Source organism: Cyclopterus lumpus, chromosome 11 (assembly GCF_009769545.1).
Source record: "Cyclopterus lumpus isolate fCycLum1 chromosome 11, fCycLum1.pri, whole genome shotgun sequence".
Taxonomy (NCBI): Eukaryota; Metazoa; Chordata; class Actinopteri; order Perciformes; family Cyclopteridae; genus Cyclopterus; species Cyclopterus lumpus.
In genome coordinates, this window is record NC_046976.1 from 19,459,853 (window position 1) to 19,473,080 (window position 13,228).

The 13,228-nt window shown below is 45.3% G+C and overlaps 2 protein-coding genes and 3 long non-coding RNA genes across 6 annotated transcripts in view; all 5 read left to right on the plus strand.

The window, feature by feature from the left end:
• Nucleotides 1-1,100: 1,100 nt before the first annotated feature.
• On the plus strand, nucleotides 1,101-1,676 carry LOC117738834. The gene is made up of 3 exons (XR_004610130.1): nucleotides 1,101-1,127; nucleotides 1,205-1,248; nucleotides 1,328-1,676. It is a non-coding gene; the product is annotated as an uncharacterized LOC117738834 (long non-coding RNA).
• Nucleotides 1,677-3,906: 2,230 nt separating this feature from the next.
• LOC117738798 lies at nucleotides 3,907-5,036 on the plus strand. Its single transcript, XM_034544921.1, has 4 exons — nucleotides 3,907-3,958; nucleotides 4,036-4,079; nucleotides 4,159-4,849; nucleotides 4,972-5,036. Exons 1-3 carry the CDS (start codon nucleotides 3,936-3,938, stop codon nucleotides 4,815-4,817), a joined length of 726 nt encoding a protein of 241 aa, XP_034400812.1. The 5' UTR covers nucleotides 3,907-3,935; the 3' UTR covers nucleotides 4,818-4,849; nucleotides 4,972-5,036.
• Nucleotides 5,037-6,227: 1,191 nt separating this feature from the next.
• LOC117738831 lies at nucleotides 6,228-6,893 on the plus strand. The gene is made up of 3 exons (XR_004610127.1): nucleotides 6,228-6,326; nucleotides 6,405-6,445; nucleotides 6,529-6,893. It is a non-coding gene; the product is annotated as an uncharacterized LOC117738831 (long non-coding RNA).
• A 297-nt stretch (nucleotides 6,894-7,190) lies between these two features.
• On the plus strand, nucleotides 7,191-7,632 carry LOC117738836. Its single transcript, XR_004610132.1, has 2 exons — nucleotides 7,191-7,432; nucleotides 7,555-7,632. It is a non-coding gene; the product is annotated as an uncharacterized LOC117738836 (long non-coding RNA).
• Nucleotides 7,633-9,055: 1,423 nt separating this feature from the next.
• Nucleotides 9,056-13,228, plus strand: part of LOC117738759 (altered inheritance of mitochondria protein 3-like) — a 4,822-nt gene continuing 649 nt past the window's right edge. The window contains exons 1-3 of one of the 2 annotated variants that reach the window (XM_034544865.1): nucleotides 9,056-9,082; nucleotides 11,990-12,033; nucleotides 12,113-13,228. The exon at nucleotides 12,113-13,228 is cut by the window's right edge and continues 445 nt beyond it. In XM_034544865.1, the coding sequence (XP_034400756.1) occupies nucleotides 9,060-9,082; nucleotides 11,990-12,033; nucleotides 12,113-13,228 (1,183 nt within the window). In that variant the 5' untranslated portion in view covers nucleotides 9,056-9,059. Of the gene's footprint in view, nucleotides 9,083-11,813; nucleotides 11,913-11,989; nucleotides 12,034-12,112 lie in introns of those variants that run through there. The other variant, XM_034544864.1, reaches the window with a different exon arrangement.

The window sequence follows — 13,228 nt, forward strand, 5'->3', positions numbered from 1 at the left end:
TGCTACGTTCATGCCTAGCATCAATGGTATTTGGGAGTTTTAGAGCACCTAATTTTTGACATTTGGAAAGGAAAAATATGCATTTGTTTGTACCTCACCCGCAAAGAGCTGCATAAGTTCAGGAAAGCACTGATTGGCCACTGCAAGGTCAACAGACAAAGTTCCAGAAGCAGCTTCCCCTCTACCTTGGCCTCAAACTCTGCTAACAGAGCCTTGACGTTACTTTCTTTGCGCCATCAATACTACATACCTTTTTCAATCTAATGTAAGAAACGGTGTTGGCAAGACATTGTGAAACCAGAAACACTGTTTCAGAAAAGAGTTTTCAGTCTTTGTCAGCGTTTTTTCTTTGATACAAATTACATTCAATCGCTACACGTGTCCTACAATCAATGGCTGGCCAGAGATGAATCTAAAGTTGTATTCCGTTTCAGAAAACCTGAAGTTGTGAAATTACTATTTTCTATGAGCTTGAACATGCAATATTGTTTTGAACCATTCACTTTTTTCGTCACCCGTCACCGTCAGTGAGAAAGCGATAAATGTTACGTAGTACTGCAGTTCTGTTTAAAGATTAAAATGAATATATATAATGTACAATAACACACAAACACATTGCACTTTTCTCAACACGTACTTCAAGGTCATTTTAATACAGCTTCATAATGTTTAGATGAAGAGCTAAATAGCAGAGCAACAACCTTCTCTCTACTTCCTAGTTCTGTTTAAACGTGTGTTGTTTTAATTGAGGCCAAAATCTGAAAACCTCAACAAATAAAACCCAAAGTACTTTACACTGTCTGTAAGAGGACTTTTGTTTTGGAGCCAGTTAACATTTGTAATTTGTGTGAATTGACGTTTAGATTAGATTTACAAACTAAACTAAACAAATGAGCTACATTTGCAACACCTGCCCAGGTTTTTAGAATGGACATCCCAACCTGATTCCAATTACTTCATCAGCGTGAGACGTGATTGGTCGGCAGCAACACTTGAAAAGGACCACAGTCTGTGCAACAGTCATGAAACTGACACACTAGTTTCTTCTTCTGTCGCCTGTTAGCAGAGACACAAATTGCTAGCTGTTTAGCTTCAGATCCCAAAATGTATTTTGGATTTTGTGTGAGGTACAGTTACTCTTCTTGGTTCGAGCAGATGTTTAGTTCTAATATCATGTTTTGTTCACGTTGTCTTCTTTTTTCAGAGTGCTTGTGCTCTCACTGTTGACTCTCGGGCAGCAATCAAATGGTAAGAATTCATGCTACACTAGCTACAGTTTCAATGTAGCAACTTGTTTACTGATCTTTTGAAATGTTTTCTTTTCTAGCACTCGGTGAGAGAAGAGGAGGCTCCAGTGGCATTGAACCTCTCTTTGAATACACAAGCAACCACAAACTAGTGCTTCCTTCTGATATTGAGAGCTCTGCACAGGCTGGAAGGTTTCTAGGTAGTTCTGGATCCAGTCACAGTGCAGTTGGGCAAGTAGATAGGTACAGTCCACAGGGAAGTGTTTCTAGTTACGGCTCCAACCCCAATGCAAAAGGTGTCATCCAGACCAAAGCTGGCATGTGGGATTATGTCTCACCCGAAAATGGAAAAAGATTTGTCTCTGGTATTGCTTCAAGTGGGGGAATTGTTATGAAAGCTGGTCCTCAGCCCCCTTCCGAGCCCCAGCCATCAGTCTACCAGCCCCAGCCCCAGCAGCCCCACCACCAGTCCCCGTCCGGCTACCAGCCCAAGCCCCAGCAGCCCCACCACCAGTCCCTGTCCGGATACCAGCCCAAGCCCCAGCAGGCTGTCTACCACTCCCCGGCCGGCTCCCAGCCCCAGCAGGCTGGCTACCAGTCCCCATCCGGCTACCAGCCCAAGCCCCAGCAGCCCCAGCAGCCCCACCACCAGTCCCCGTCCGGCTACCAGCCCAAGCCCCAGCAGGCTGGCTACCAGTCCCCGTCCGCCTACCAGCCCCAGCAGCCCCACCACCAGTCCCCGTCCGGCTACCAGCCCAAGCCCCAGCAGGCTGTCTACCAGTCCCCGTCCGCCTACCAGCCCAAGCAGCCCCACCACCAGTCCCCGTCCGGCTACCAGCCCAAGCCCCAGCAGGCTGTCTACCAGTCCCCGTCCGCCTACCAGCCCAAGCTGCCCCACCACCAGTCCCCGTCCGGCTACCAGCCCAAGCCCCAGCAGGCTGTCTACCAGTCCCCGTCCGCCTACCAGCCCCAGCAGCCCCACCACCAGTCCCCGTCCGCCTACCAGCCCCAGCAGCCCCACCACCAGTCCCCGTCCGGCTTCCAGCCCAAGACTCAGCAAGTGGGGATTCAAATCCAACCTGGCATGTCAGAGTTATTTTCTCCCGCTGGAGGGGTTTCTGGTCGTAATATGCCGCCTATCAACTTAAACGTACAAATGACTGTTCCTCCAAGAACAAGACACATTCCAATGTCATCCCAACAACGTCCCAGGTGGCAGCACTCCATGGTTCCGTTGTGAAAATGCAACCATTGACCTAAAGGATCCCCGCTGTAAGTCTCAAACAGATTAAATGGTTAATGCTACATATGAGTGCGGGTGAAGAAAAATCCAATCCAACTTGTTTAAAAGTTGAGATGACTGTTGCAAACTGTCTAAATTATTCTGTTCTCAGGTTCCTGACCACGTTCTGAAAGCAGTCTTTTCTGGCATCAACCATTTTATGACAATAAAATACTTGGAACTGCAGGGTCTGCCATGTATGATTTCTTTTGTTCTGGGTTTTTGTGAAATGGGTCAGGTGACTGGTTTTAGATTCTTCGGCATTAAACTTGTTTTCTCGGAACATCATGAATTGCACTCACTGTTTGAAACTATATTTTGCTACGTTTATGCCTAGTATCAATGGTATTTGGGAGTTTTAGAGCACCTAATAATTTTTGACATTTGGAAATGAAAAATATGCATTTGTTTGTACATCACCCGCAAAGAGCTGCATAAGTTCAGGAAAGCACTGATTGGCCACTGCAAGGTCAACAGACAAAGTTCCAGAACCAGCTTCCCCTCTACCTTGGCCTCGAACTCTGCTAACAGAGCCTTGACATTACTTTCTTTGCGCCATCAATACTACATACCTTTTTCAATCAAATGTAATGTAAGGAATGGTGTTGGCAAGACATTGTGAAACCAGAAACACTGTTTCAGAAAAGAGTTTTCAATCTTTGTCAGCAGTTTTTCTTTGATACAATTTACAATAAATCGCTACGTGTCCTAAAATCAATGGCTGGCCAGAGATGAATCTGAAGTTGTGAAATTACTATTTTCTATGAGCTTGAACATGCAATATTGTTTTGAACGGTTAACTTTTTTGGTCACCCGTCACCGTCAGTGAGAAAGCGATAAATGTTACGTAGTACTGCAGTTCTGTTTAAAGATTAATATGAATATATAATGTACAATAACACTCAAACACATTGCACTTTTCTCAACATGTACTTCAAGGTCATTTTAATACAGCTTCATAATGTTTAGATGAAGAGCTAAATAGCAGAGAAACAACCTTCTCTCTAGTTCCTAGTTCTGTATGAACTTGTGTTGTTTTAATTGAGGCCAAAATCTGAAAACCTCAATAAATAAAACCCAAAGTACTTTACACTGTCTGTAAGAGGACATTTGTTTTGGAGCCAGTTAACATTTGTAATTTGTGTGAATTGACGTTTAGATTAGATTTACAAACTAAACTAAACAAATGAGCTACATTTGCAACACCTGCCCAGGTTGTTAGAGTGGACATCCCAACCTGATTGCAATTACTTCATCAGCGTGAGACGTGATTGGTCGGCAGCAACACTTGAAAAGGACCACAGTCTGTGCAACAGTCATGAAACTGACACACTAGTTTCTTCTTCTGTCGCCTGTTAGCAGAGACACAAATTGTAAGCTGTTTAGCTTCAGCTTCAGATCCCAAAATGTATTTTGGATTTTGTTTGAGGTACAGTTACTCTTCTTGGTTCGAGCAGATGTTTAGTTCTAATATCATGTTTTGTTCACGTTGTCTTCTTTTTTCAGAGTGCTTGTGCTCTCACTGTTGACTCTCGGGCAGGATGCAAATGGTAAGAATTCATGCTACACTAGCTACAGTTTCAATGTAGCAACTTGTTTACTGATTTTTTGAAATGTTTTCTTTTCTAGCACTCGGTGAGAGAAGAGGAGGCTCCAGTGGCATTGAGCCTCTCTTTGAATACACAAGCAACCACAAACTAGTGCTTCCTTCTGATATTGAGAGCTCTGCACAGGCTGGAAGGTTTATAGGTAGTTCTGGATCCAGTCACAGTGCAGGTGGGCAAGTGGAAAGGTACAGTCCAGAGGGAAGTGTTTCTAGTTACGGCTCCAACCCCAATGCGAAAGGTGTCATCCAGACGAAAGCTGGCGTGTGGGATTACGTCTCACCTGAAAATGGAAAAAGATTTGTCTCTGGTATTGCTTCAAGTGGGAGAATTGTTATGAAACCAGGTCCTCGGCCCCCTTCCGAGCCCAAGCCATCAGTCTACCAGCTATCCGTCTACCAGCCCAAGCCCCTGCAGCCCCGCTACCTGTCCAAGCCCCAGCAGCCCCGCTACCCATACTCGTCCAAGCCCCAGCAGGCCGTCTACCAGCCCAAGCCCCAGCAAGTGGGGATTCAAATCCAACCTGGCATGTCAGAGTTATTTTCTCCCACTGGAGGGGTTTCTGGTCATAATATGCCGCCTATCAACTTAAACGTACAAATGACTGTTCCTCCAAGAACAAGACACATTCCAATGTCATCCCAACAACGTCCCAGGTGGCAGCACTCCATGGTTCCGGTGTGAAAATGCAACCATTGACCTAAAGGATCCCCGCTGTAAGTCTCAAACAGATTAAATGGTTAATGCTACATATGAGTGCGGGTGAAGAAAAATCCAATCCAAATTGATTAAAAATTGAGATGACTGTTGCAAACTGTCTAAATTATTCTGTTCTCAGGTTCCTGACCACGTTCTGAAAGCAGTCCGTCCTGACATCAACCATTTTGTGACGTTCAATAAAATACTTGGAACTGCAGTCCCTGCCATGTATGATTTCTTTTGTTCTGGGTTTTTGTGAAATGGGTCAGGTGACTGGTTTTAGATTCTTCTGCATTAAACTTGTTTTCTCGGAACATCATGAATTGCACTCACTGTTTGAAACTATATTTTGCTACGTTTATGCCTAGCATCAATGGTATTTGGGAGTTTTAGAGCACCTAATATTTTTTTGACATTTGGAAAGGAAAATTATGCATTTGTTTGTACATCACCCGCAAAGAGTTGCATAAGTTCAGGAAAGCACTGATTGGCCACTGCAAGGTCAACAAAGTTCCAGAAGCAGCTTCCCCTCTACCTTGGCCTCGAACTCTGCTAACAGAGCCTTGACGTTACTTTCTTTGCGCCATCAATACTACATACCTTTTTCAATCTAATGTAATGTAAGGAACGGTATTGGCAAGACATTGTGAAACCAGAAACATTGGTTCAGAAAAGAGTTTTCAATCTTTGTCAGCGGTTTTTCTTTGATACAAATTACAATAAATCGCTACACGTGTCCTAAAATCAATGGCTGGCCAGAGATGAATCTAAAGTTGTATTCTGTTTCAGAAAACCTGAAGTTGTGAAATTACTATATTCTATGAGCTTGAACATGCAATATTGTTTTGAACCATTCACTTTTTTGGTCACCCGTCACCGTCAGTGAGAAAGCGATAAATGTTACGTAGTACTGCACTAAAAATCAATATGAATATATAATGTACAATAACACTCAAACATATTGCACTTTTCTCAACACGTACTTCAAGGTCATTCTAATACAGCTTCATAATGTTTAGATGAAGAGCTAAACAGCAAAGCAACAACCTTCTCTCTAGTTTCTAGTTCTGTTTAAACTTGTGTTGTTTTAATTGAGGCTAAAATCTCAGAGGTCAAAATCTGAAAACCTCAACAAATAAAACCCAAAGTACTTTACACTGTCTGTAAGAGGACATTTGTTTTGCAGCCAGATAACATTTGTAATTTGTGTGAATGGACATGTGGATTAGATTTACAAACTAAACTAAACAAATGAGCTAAATGTCAAACACCTGCCCAGGTTGTTAGAGTGGACATCCCAACCTGATTGCAATTACTTCATCAGCGTGAGACGTGATTGGTCGGCACCAACACTTGAAAAGGACCACAGTCTGTGCAACAGTCATGAAACTGACACACTAGTTTCCTATTCTGTTTCCTGTTAGCAGCGACACAATTTGCAAGCTGTTTAGCGTCAGCTTGAGATCCCAAAATGTATTTTGGGTTTTGTGTGAGGTACAGTTACTCTTCTTGGTTCGAGCAGATGTTTAGTTTTAATATCATGTTTTGTTCACGTTGTCTTCTTTTTTTCAGAGTGCTTGTGGTCTCACTGACTTTTGGGCAGCAATCAAATGGTAAGAATTCATGCTACACTAGCTACAGTTTCAATGTAGCAACTTGTTTACAAAACTGATCTTTGAAATGTTTTCTTTTCTAGCAATCAGTGAGAGAAGAGGAGGCTCCATTGGCATTAAGTTTGATTATCCAATAAACCACAAACTAGCTTTTCCGTCTACTGTTGAGAGTTCTGCACAGTCTGAAGGGTTTCTAGGTAGTTCTGGATCCAGTCACAGTGCAGGTGGGCAAGTCGAAAGGTACAGTCCAGAGGGAAGTGTTTCTAGTTACGGCTCCAACCCCAATGCGAAAGGTGTCATCCAGACGAAAGCTGGCATGTGGGATTATGTCTCTCCCGAAAATGGAAAAAGAGTTGTCTCTGGTATTGCTTCAAGTCGGGGAATTGTTATGAAACCTGGTCCTCGGCCCCCTTCCGAGCCCAAGCCATCAGTCTACCTGTCCAAGCCCCAGCAGTCCCGCTACCCGTCCAAGCCCCAGCAGCCCGTCTACCCGTCCAAGCCCCTGCAGCCTGTCTACCCGTCCAAGCCCCTGCAGCCCCGCTACCCGTCCAAGCCCCAGCAGCCCCGCTACCCGTCCTCGTCAGTCTACCCGTCCAAGCCCCTGCAGCCCCGCTACCCGTCCAAGCCCCAGCAGCCTGTCTACCCGTCCAAGCCCCTGCAGCCCCGCTACCCGTCCAAGCCCCTGCAGCCCCGCTACCTGTCCAAGTCCCAGCAGCCCCGCTACCCATACTCGTCCAAGCCCCAGCAGGCCGTCTACAAGCCCAAGCCCCAGCAAGTGGGGATTCAAATCCAACCTGGCATGTCAGAGTTATTTTCTCCCACTGGAGGGGTTTCTGGTCGTAATATGCCGCCTATCAACTTAAACGTACAAATGACTGTTCCTCCAAGAACAAGACACATTCCAATGTCATCCCAACAACGTCCCAGGTGGCAGCACTCAACGGTTCCGGTGTGAAACGGCAACCATTGACCTAAAGGATCCCCGCTGTAAGTCTCAAACAGATTAAATGGTTAATGCTACATATGAGTGCGGGTGAAGAAAAATCCAATCCAAATTGTTTAAAAGTTGAGATGACTGTTGCAAACTGTCTAAATTATTCTGTTCTCAGGTTCCTGACCACGTTCTGAAAGCAGTCCGTCCTGACATCAACCATTTTGTGACGTTCAATAAAATACTTGGAACTGCAGTCTCTGCCATGTATGATTTCTTTTGTTCTGGGTTTTTGTGAAATGGGTCAGGTGACTGGTTTTAAATTCTTCTGCATTAAACTTGTTTTCTCAGAATATCATGATTTACACTCACTGTTTGAAACTATATTTTGCTACGTTTATGCATAGCATCAATGGTATTTGGGAGTTTTAGAGCACCTAATTTTTGACATTTGGAAAGGAAAAATATGCGTTTGTTCACTGATGTCTATAGATGACGGTGCATTGGTGAGTGTGGTGTGGATGGCTTTCGAAAGGTCCTGATGGAGCTAGCGAAGGTGAAACAAGGTCACCTATCTCTGCAGTTACATATGTTACCTTCTATATACCAAGCTGACGCAGGTTTTCAGATATCAGTCTGTCATTTGTTCTTACAGTACCCCTCTTGCAAAGAGCTGGACGAGACCAAAAATGTCCTGATTGGTCACTACGAAGTCAAAGGAGACAAAGATCCAGAACAAGCTTCCTCTCTACCTCAAATGCCGCTAAAACAGCCTCGAAGCCTTGACGTTACTTTTCTTTCTTTGCGCCATCAATACTGCATACCTTTTTCAATCTAATGAGGTAATGTAACGAACGGTATTGGCAAGACATTGTGAAACCAGAAACACTGTTTCAGAAGAGTTTTCAATCTTTGTCAGCAGTTTTTCTTTGATACAAATTACAATAAATCGCTACACGTGTCCTAAAATCAATGGCTGGCCAGAGATGAATCTAAAGTTGTATTCTGTTTCAGAAAACCTGAAGTTGTGAAATTACTATTTTCTATGCATGCAATATTGTTTTGAACCGTTCACTTTTTTGGTCACCCGTCACCGTCAGTGAGAAAGCGATAAATGTTACGTAGTACTGCACTAAAAATCAATATGAATATATAATGTACAATAACACTCAAACACATTGCACTTTTCGCAACACGTACTTCAAGGTCATTTTAATACAGCTTCATAATGTTTAGATGAAGAGCTAAATAGCAGAGCAACAACCTTCTCTCTAGTTCCTAGTTCTGTTTAAACTTATGTTTTAATTAAGGCTAAAATCTCAGAGGTCAAAATCTGAAAACCTCAACAAATAAAACCCAAAGTACTTTACACTGTCTGTAAGAGGACATTTGTTTTGGAGCCAGTTAACATTTGTAATTTGTGTGAATTGACGTTTAGATTAGATTTACAAACTAAACTAAACAAATGAGCTACATTTGCAACACCTGCCCAGGTTGTTAGAGTGGACATCCCAACCTGATGGCAATTACTTCATCAGCGTGAGACGTGATTGGTCGGCAGCAACACTTGAAAAGGACCACAGTCTGTGCAACAGTCATGAAACTGACACACTAGTTTCTTCTTCTGTCGCCTGTTAGCAGAGACACAAATTGCACTGTTTAGCTTCAGCTTGAGATCCCAAAATGTATTTTGGATTTTGTGTGAGGTACAGTTACAGTTACTCTTCTTGGTTCGAGCAGATGTTTAGTTCTTCTATCATGTTTTGTTCACGTTGACTTCTTTTTTCAGAGTGCTTGTGCTCTCACTGTTGACTCTCGGGCAGCAATCAAATGGTAAGAATTCATGCTACACTAGCTACAGTTTCAATGTAGCAACTTGTTTACTGATCTTTTGAAATGTTTTCTTTTCTAGCACTCGGTGAGAGAAGAGGAGGCTCCAGTGGAATTGAACCTCTCTTTGAATACACAAGCAACCACAAACTAGTGCTTCCTTCTGATATTGAGAGCTCTGCACAGGCTGGAAGGTTTATAGGTAGTTCTGGATCCAGTCACAGTGCAGTTGGGCAAGTAGATGGGTACAGTCCACAGGGAAGTGTTTCTAGTTACGGCTCCAATCCCAATGCAAAAGGTGTCATCCAGACCAAAGCTGGCATGTGGGATTATGTCTCACCCGAAAATGGAAAAAGATTTGTCTCTGGTATTGCTTCAAGTGGGGGAATTGTTATGAAAGCTGGTCCTCAGCCCCCTTCCGAGCCCCAGCCATCAGTCTACCAGCCCAAGCCCCAGCAGCCCCACCACCAGTCCCCGTCCGGCTACCAGCCCAAGCCCCAGCAGCCCCACCACCAGTCCCCGTCCGGATACCAGCCTAAGCCCCAGCAGGCCGGCTACCAGTCCCCGTCCGGCTACCAGCCCAAGCCCCAGCAGGCTGGCTACCACTCCCCGGCCGGCTACCAGCCCCAGCAGGCTGGCTACCAGTCCCCATCCGGCTACCAGCCCAAGCCCCAGCAGCCCCAGCAGCCCCAGCAGCCCCACCACCAGTCCCTGTCCGGCTACCAGCCCAAGCCCCAGGAGGCCGGCTACCAGTACCCGTCCGGCTACCAGACCAAGCCCCAGCAGGCTGTCTACCAGTCCCCGTCCGCCTACCAGCCCAAGCAGCCCCACCACCAGTCCCCGTCCGGCTACCAGCCCAAGCCCCAGCAGCCCCACCACCAGTCCCCGTCCGGCTACCAGCCCAAGCCCCAGGAGGCCGGCTACCAGTACCCGTCCGGCTACCAGCCCAAGCCCCAGCAGGCTGGCTACCAGCCCCAGCAGGCTGGCTACCAGTCCCCGTCCGGCTTCCAGCCCAAGACTCAGCAAGTGGGGATTCAAATCCAACCTGGCATGTCAGAGTTATTTTCTCCCGCTGGAGGGGTTTCTGGTCATATGCCGCCTATCAACTTAAATGTACAAATGACTGTTCCTCCAAGAACAAGACACATTCCAATGTCATCCCAACAACGTCCCAGGTGGCAGCACTACATGGTTCCGGTGTGAAAATGCAACCATTGACCTAAAGGATCCCCGCTGTAAGTCGCAAACAGATTAAATGGTTAATGAGTGCGGATGAAGAAAAATCCAAATTGTTTAAAAGTTGAGATGACTGTTGCAAACTGTGTAAATGATATTTCTGTTCTCAGGTTCCTCACCACGTTCTGAAAGCAGTCTTTTCTGGCATCAACCATTTTGTGAAATTCAATAAAGTACTTGGAACTGCAGTCTCTGCCATGTATGATTTCTTTTGTTCTGGGTTTTTGTGAAATGGGTCAGGTGACTGGTTTTAAATTCTTCTGCATTAAACTTGTTTTCTCAGAACATCATGATTTACACTCACTGTTTGAAACTATATTTTGCTACGTTCATGCCTAGCATCAATGGTATTTGGGAGTTTTAGAGCACCTAATTTTTGACATTTGGAAAGGAAAAATATGCATTTGTTTGTACCTCACCCGCAAAGAGTTGCATAAGTTCAGGAAAGCACTGATTGGCCACTGCAAGGTCAACAAAGTTCCAGAACCAGCTTCCCCTCTACCTTGGCCTCGAACTCTGCTAACAGAGCCTTGACGTTACTTTCTTTGCGCCATCAATACTACATACCTTTTTCAATCAAATGTAATGTAAGGAACGGTGTTGGCAAGACATTGTGAAACCAGAAAGATTGGTTCAGAAAAGAGTTTTCAATCTTTGTCAGCGGTTTTAATTTGATACAAATTACAATAAATTGCTACACGTGTCCTAAAATCAATGGCTGGCCAGAGATGAATCTAAAGTTGTATTCTGTTTCAGAAAACCTGAAGTTGTGAAATTACTATTTTCTATGAGCTTGAACATGCAATATTGTTTTGAACCATTCACTTTTTTGGTCACCCGTCACCGTCAGTGAGAAAGCGATAAATGTTACGTAGTACTGCAGTTCTGTTTAAAGATTAAAATGAATATATATAATGAACAATAACACACAAACACATTGCACTTTTCTCAACACGTACTTCAAGGTCATTTTAATACAGCTTCATAATGTTTAGATGAAGAGCTAAATAGCAGAGCAACAACCTTCTCTCTAGTTTCTAGTTCTGTTTAAACTTGTGTTGTTTTATTTGAGGCTAAAATCTCAGAGGCCAAAATCTGAAAACCTCAACAAATAAAACCTAAAGTACTTTACACTGTCTGTAAGAGGACATTTGTTTTGGAGCCAGTTAACATTTGTAATTTGTGTGAATTGACGTTTAGATTAGATTTACAAACTAAACTAAACAAATGAGCTACATTTGCAACACCTGCCCAGGTTGTTAGAGTGGACATCCCAACCTGATTGCAATTACTTCATCAGCGTGAGACGTGATTGGTCGGCAGCAACACTTGAAAAGGGCCACAGTCTGTGCAACAGTCATGAAACTGACACACTAGTTTCTTGTTCTGTTTCCTGTTAGCAGCGACACCATTTGCAAGCTGTTTAGCTTCAGCTTGAGATCCCAAAATGTATTTTGGATTTTGTGTGAGGTACAGTTACTCTTCTTGGTTTCATCAGATGTTTAGTTCTAATATCATATTTTGTTCACGTTGTCTTCTTTTTTCAGAGTGCTTGTGCTCTCACTGTTGACTCTCGGGCAGGATGCAAATGGTAAGAATTCATGCTACACTAGCTACAGTTTCAATGTAGCAACTTGTTTACTGATCTTTTGAAATGTTTTCTTTTCTAGCACTCGGTGAGAGAAGAGGAGGCTCCAGTGGCATTAAGCCTCTCTTTGAATACACAAGCAACCACAAACTAGTGCTTCCTTCTGATATTGAGAGCTCTGCACAGGCTGGAAGGTTTATAGGTAGTTCTGGATCCAGTCACAGTGCAGTTGGGCAAGTAGATAGGTACAGTCCACAGGGAAGTGTTTCTAGTTACGGCTCCAACCCCAATGCAAAAGGTGTCATCCAGACCAAAGCTGGCATGTGGGATTATGTCTCACCTGAGAATGGAATAAGATTTGTCTCTGGTATTGCTTCAAGTGGCGGAATTGTTATGGAAGCTGGTCCTCAGCCCCTTTCCGAGCTCCAGCCATCAGTCTACCTTCCCCACCACCAGTCCCCGTCCGGCTACCAGCTCAAGCAGACCGGCTACCAGACCCCTTCCGTCTACCAGCCCAAGCCCCATCAGGCCGGCGACCAGTTTCCCTCCGTCTACCAGCCCAAGCCTCACCAGTCCCCGTCCGTCTACCAGTCCAAGCCCCAGCAGGCCGGCTACCAGTCCAAGCCCCAGCAGCCCCGCCACCAGTCCCCGGCCGTCTACCAGCCCAAGCCCCAGCAGACCGTCTACCAGTCCCCGTCCATGTACCAGCCCCAGAAACCCCGCCACCAGTCCCCGTCCGTCTACCAGCCCAAGCCCCAGCAGACCGTCTACCAGTCCCCGTCCATTTACCAGCCCCAGAAACCCCGCCACCAGTCCCCGTCCGTCTACCAGCCCAAGCCCCAGCAGACTGTCTACCAGCCCAAGCCCCAGCAGACCGCCTACCAGTCTCCGTCCATGTACCAGCCCCAGAAACCCCGCCTCCAGTCCCCTTCCGTCTACCAGCCCAAGCCCCAGCAGGCCGGCTACCAGTCTGCGTCCGTCTACCAGCCCAAGCCCCAGAAACCCCTCCACCAGTCCCCGTCCGGCTACCAGCCCAAGCCCCATCAGCCCGGCTACCAGTCCCCGTCCGTCTACAAGCCCCAGCCGCAAATTTGGAAACCCACGCAAAACTCCCAGCAGCCTCCTCAAACCAACCCTAATGCAAATGGTGTCATCCAGACCAAAGCTGGCATGTGGGATTTTATCTCTCCCAAGAATG

Bases quoted from the DNA above. Each gene is read 5' to 3' on its own strand.
- LOC117738798 (XM_034544921.1), top strand. From the start codon at position 3,936: ATGTATTTTGGATTTTGTTTGAG. The intron at 3,959-4,035 runs GTACAGTTACTC...TTCTTTTTTCAG, and splicing joins TATTTTGGATTTTGTTTGAG to AGTGCTTGTGCTCTCACTGT. The intron at 4,080-4,158 runs GTAAGAATTCAT...TTTCTTTTCTAG, and splicing joins TCTCGGGCAGGATGCAAATG to CACTCGGTGAGAGAAGAGGA.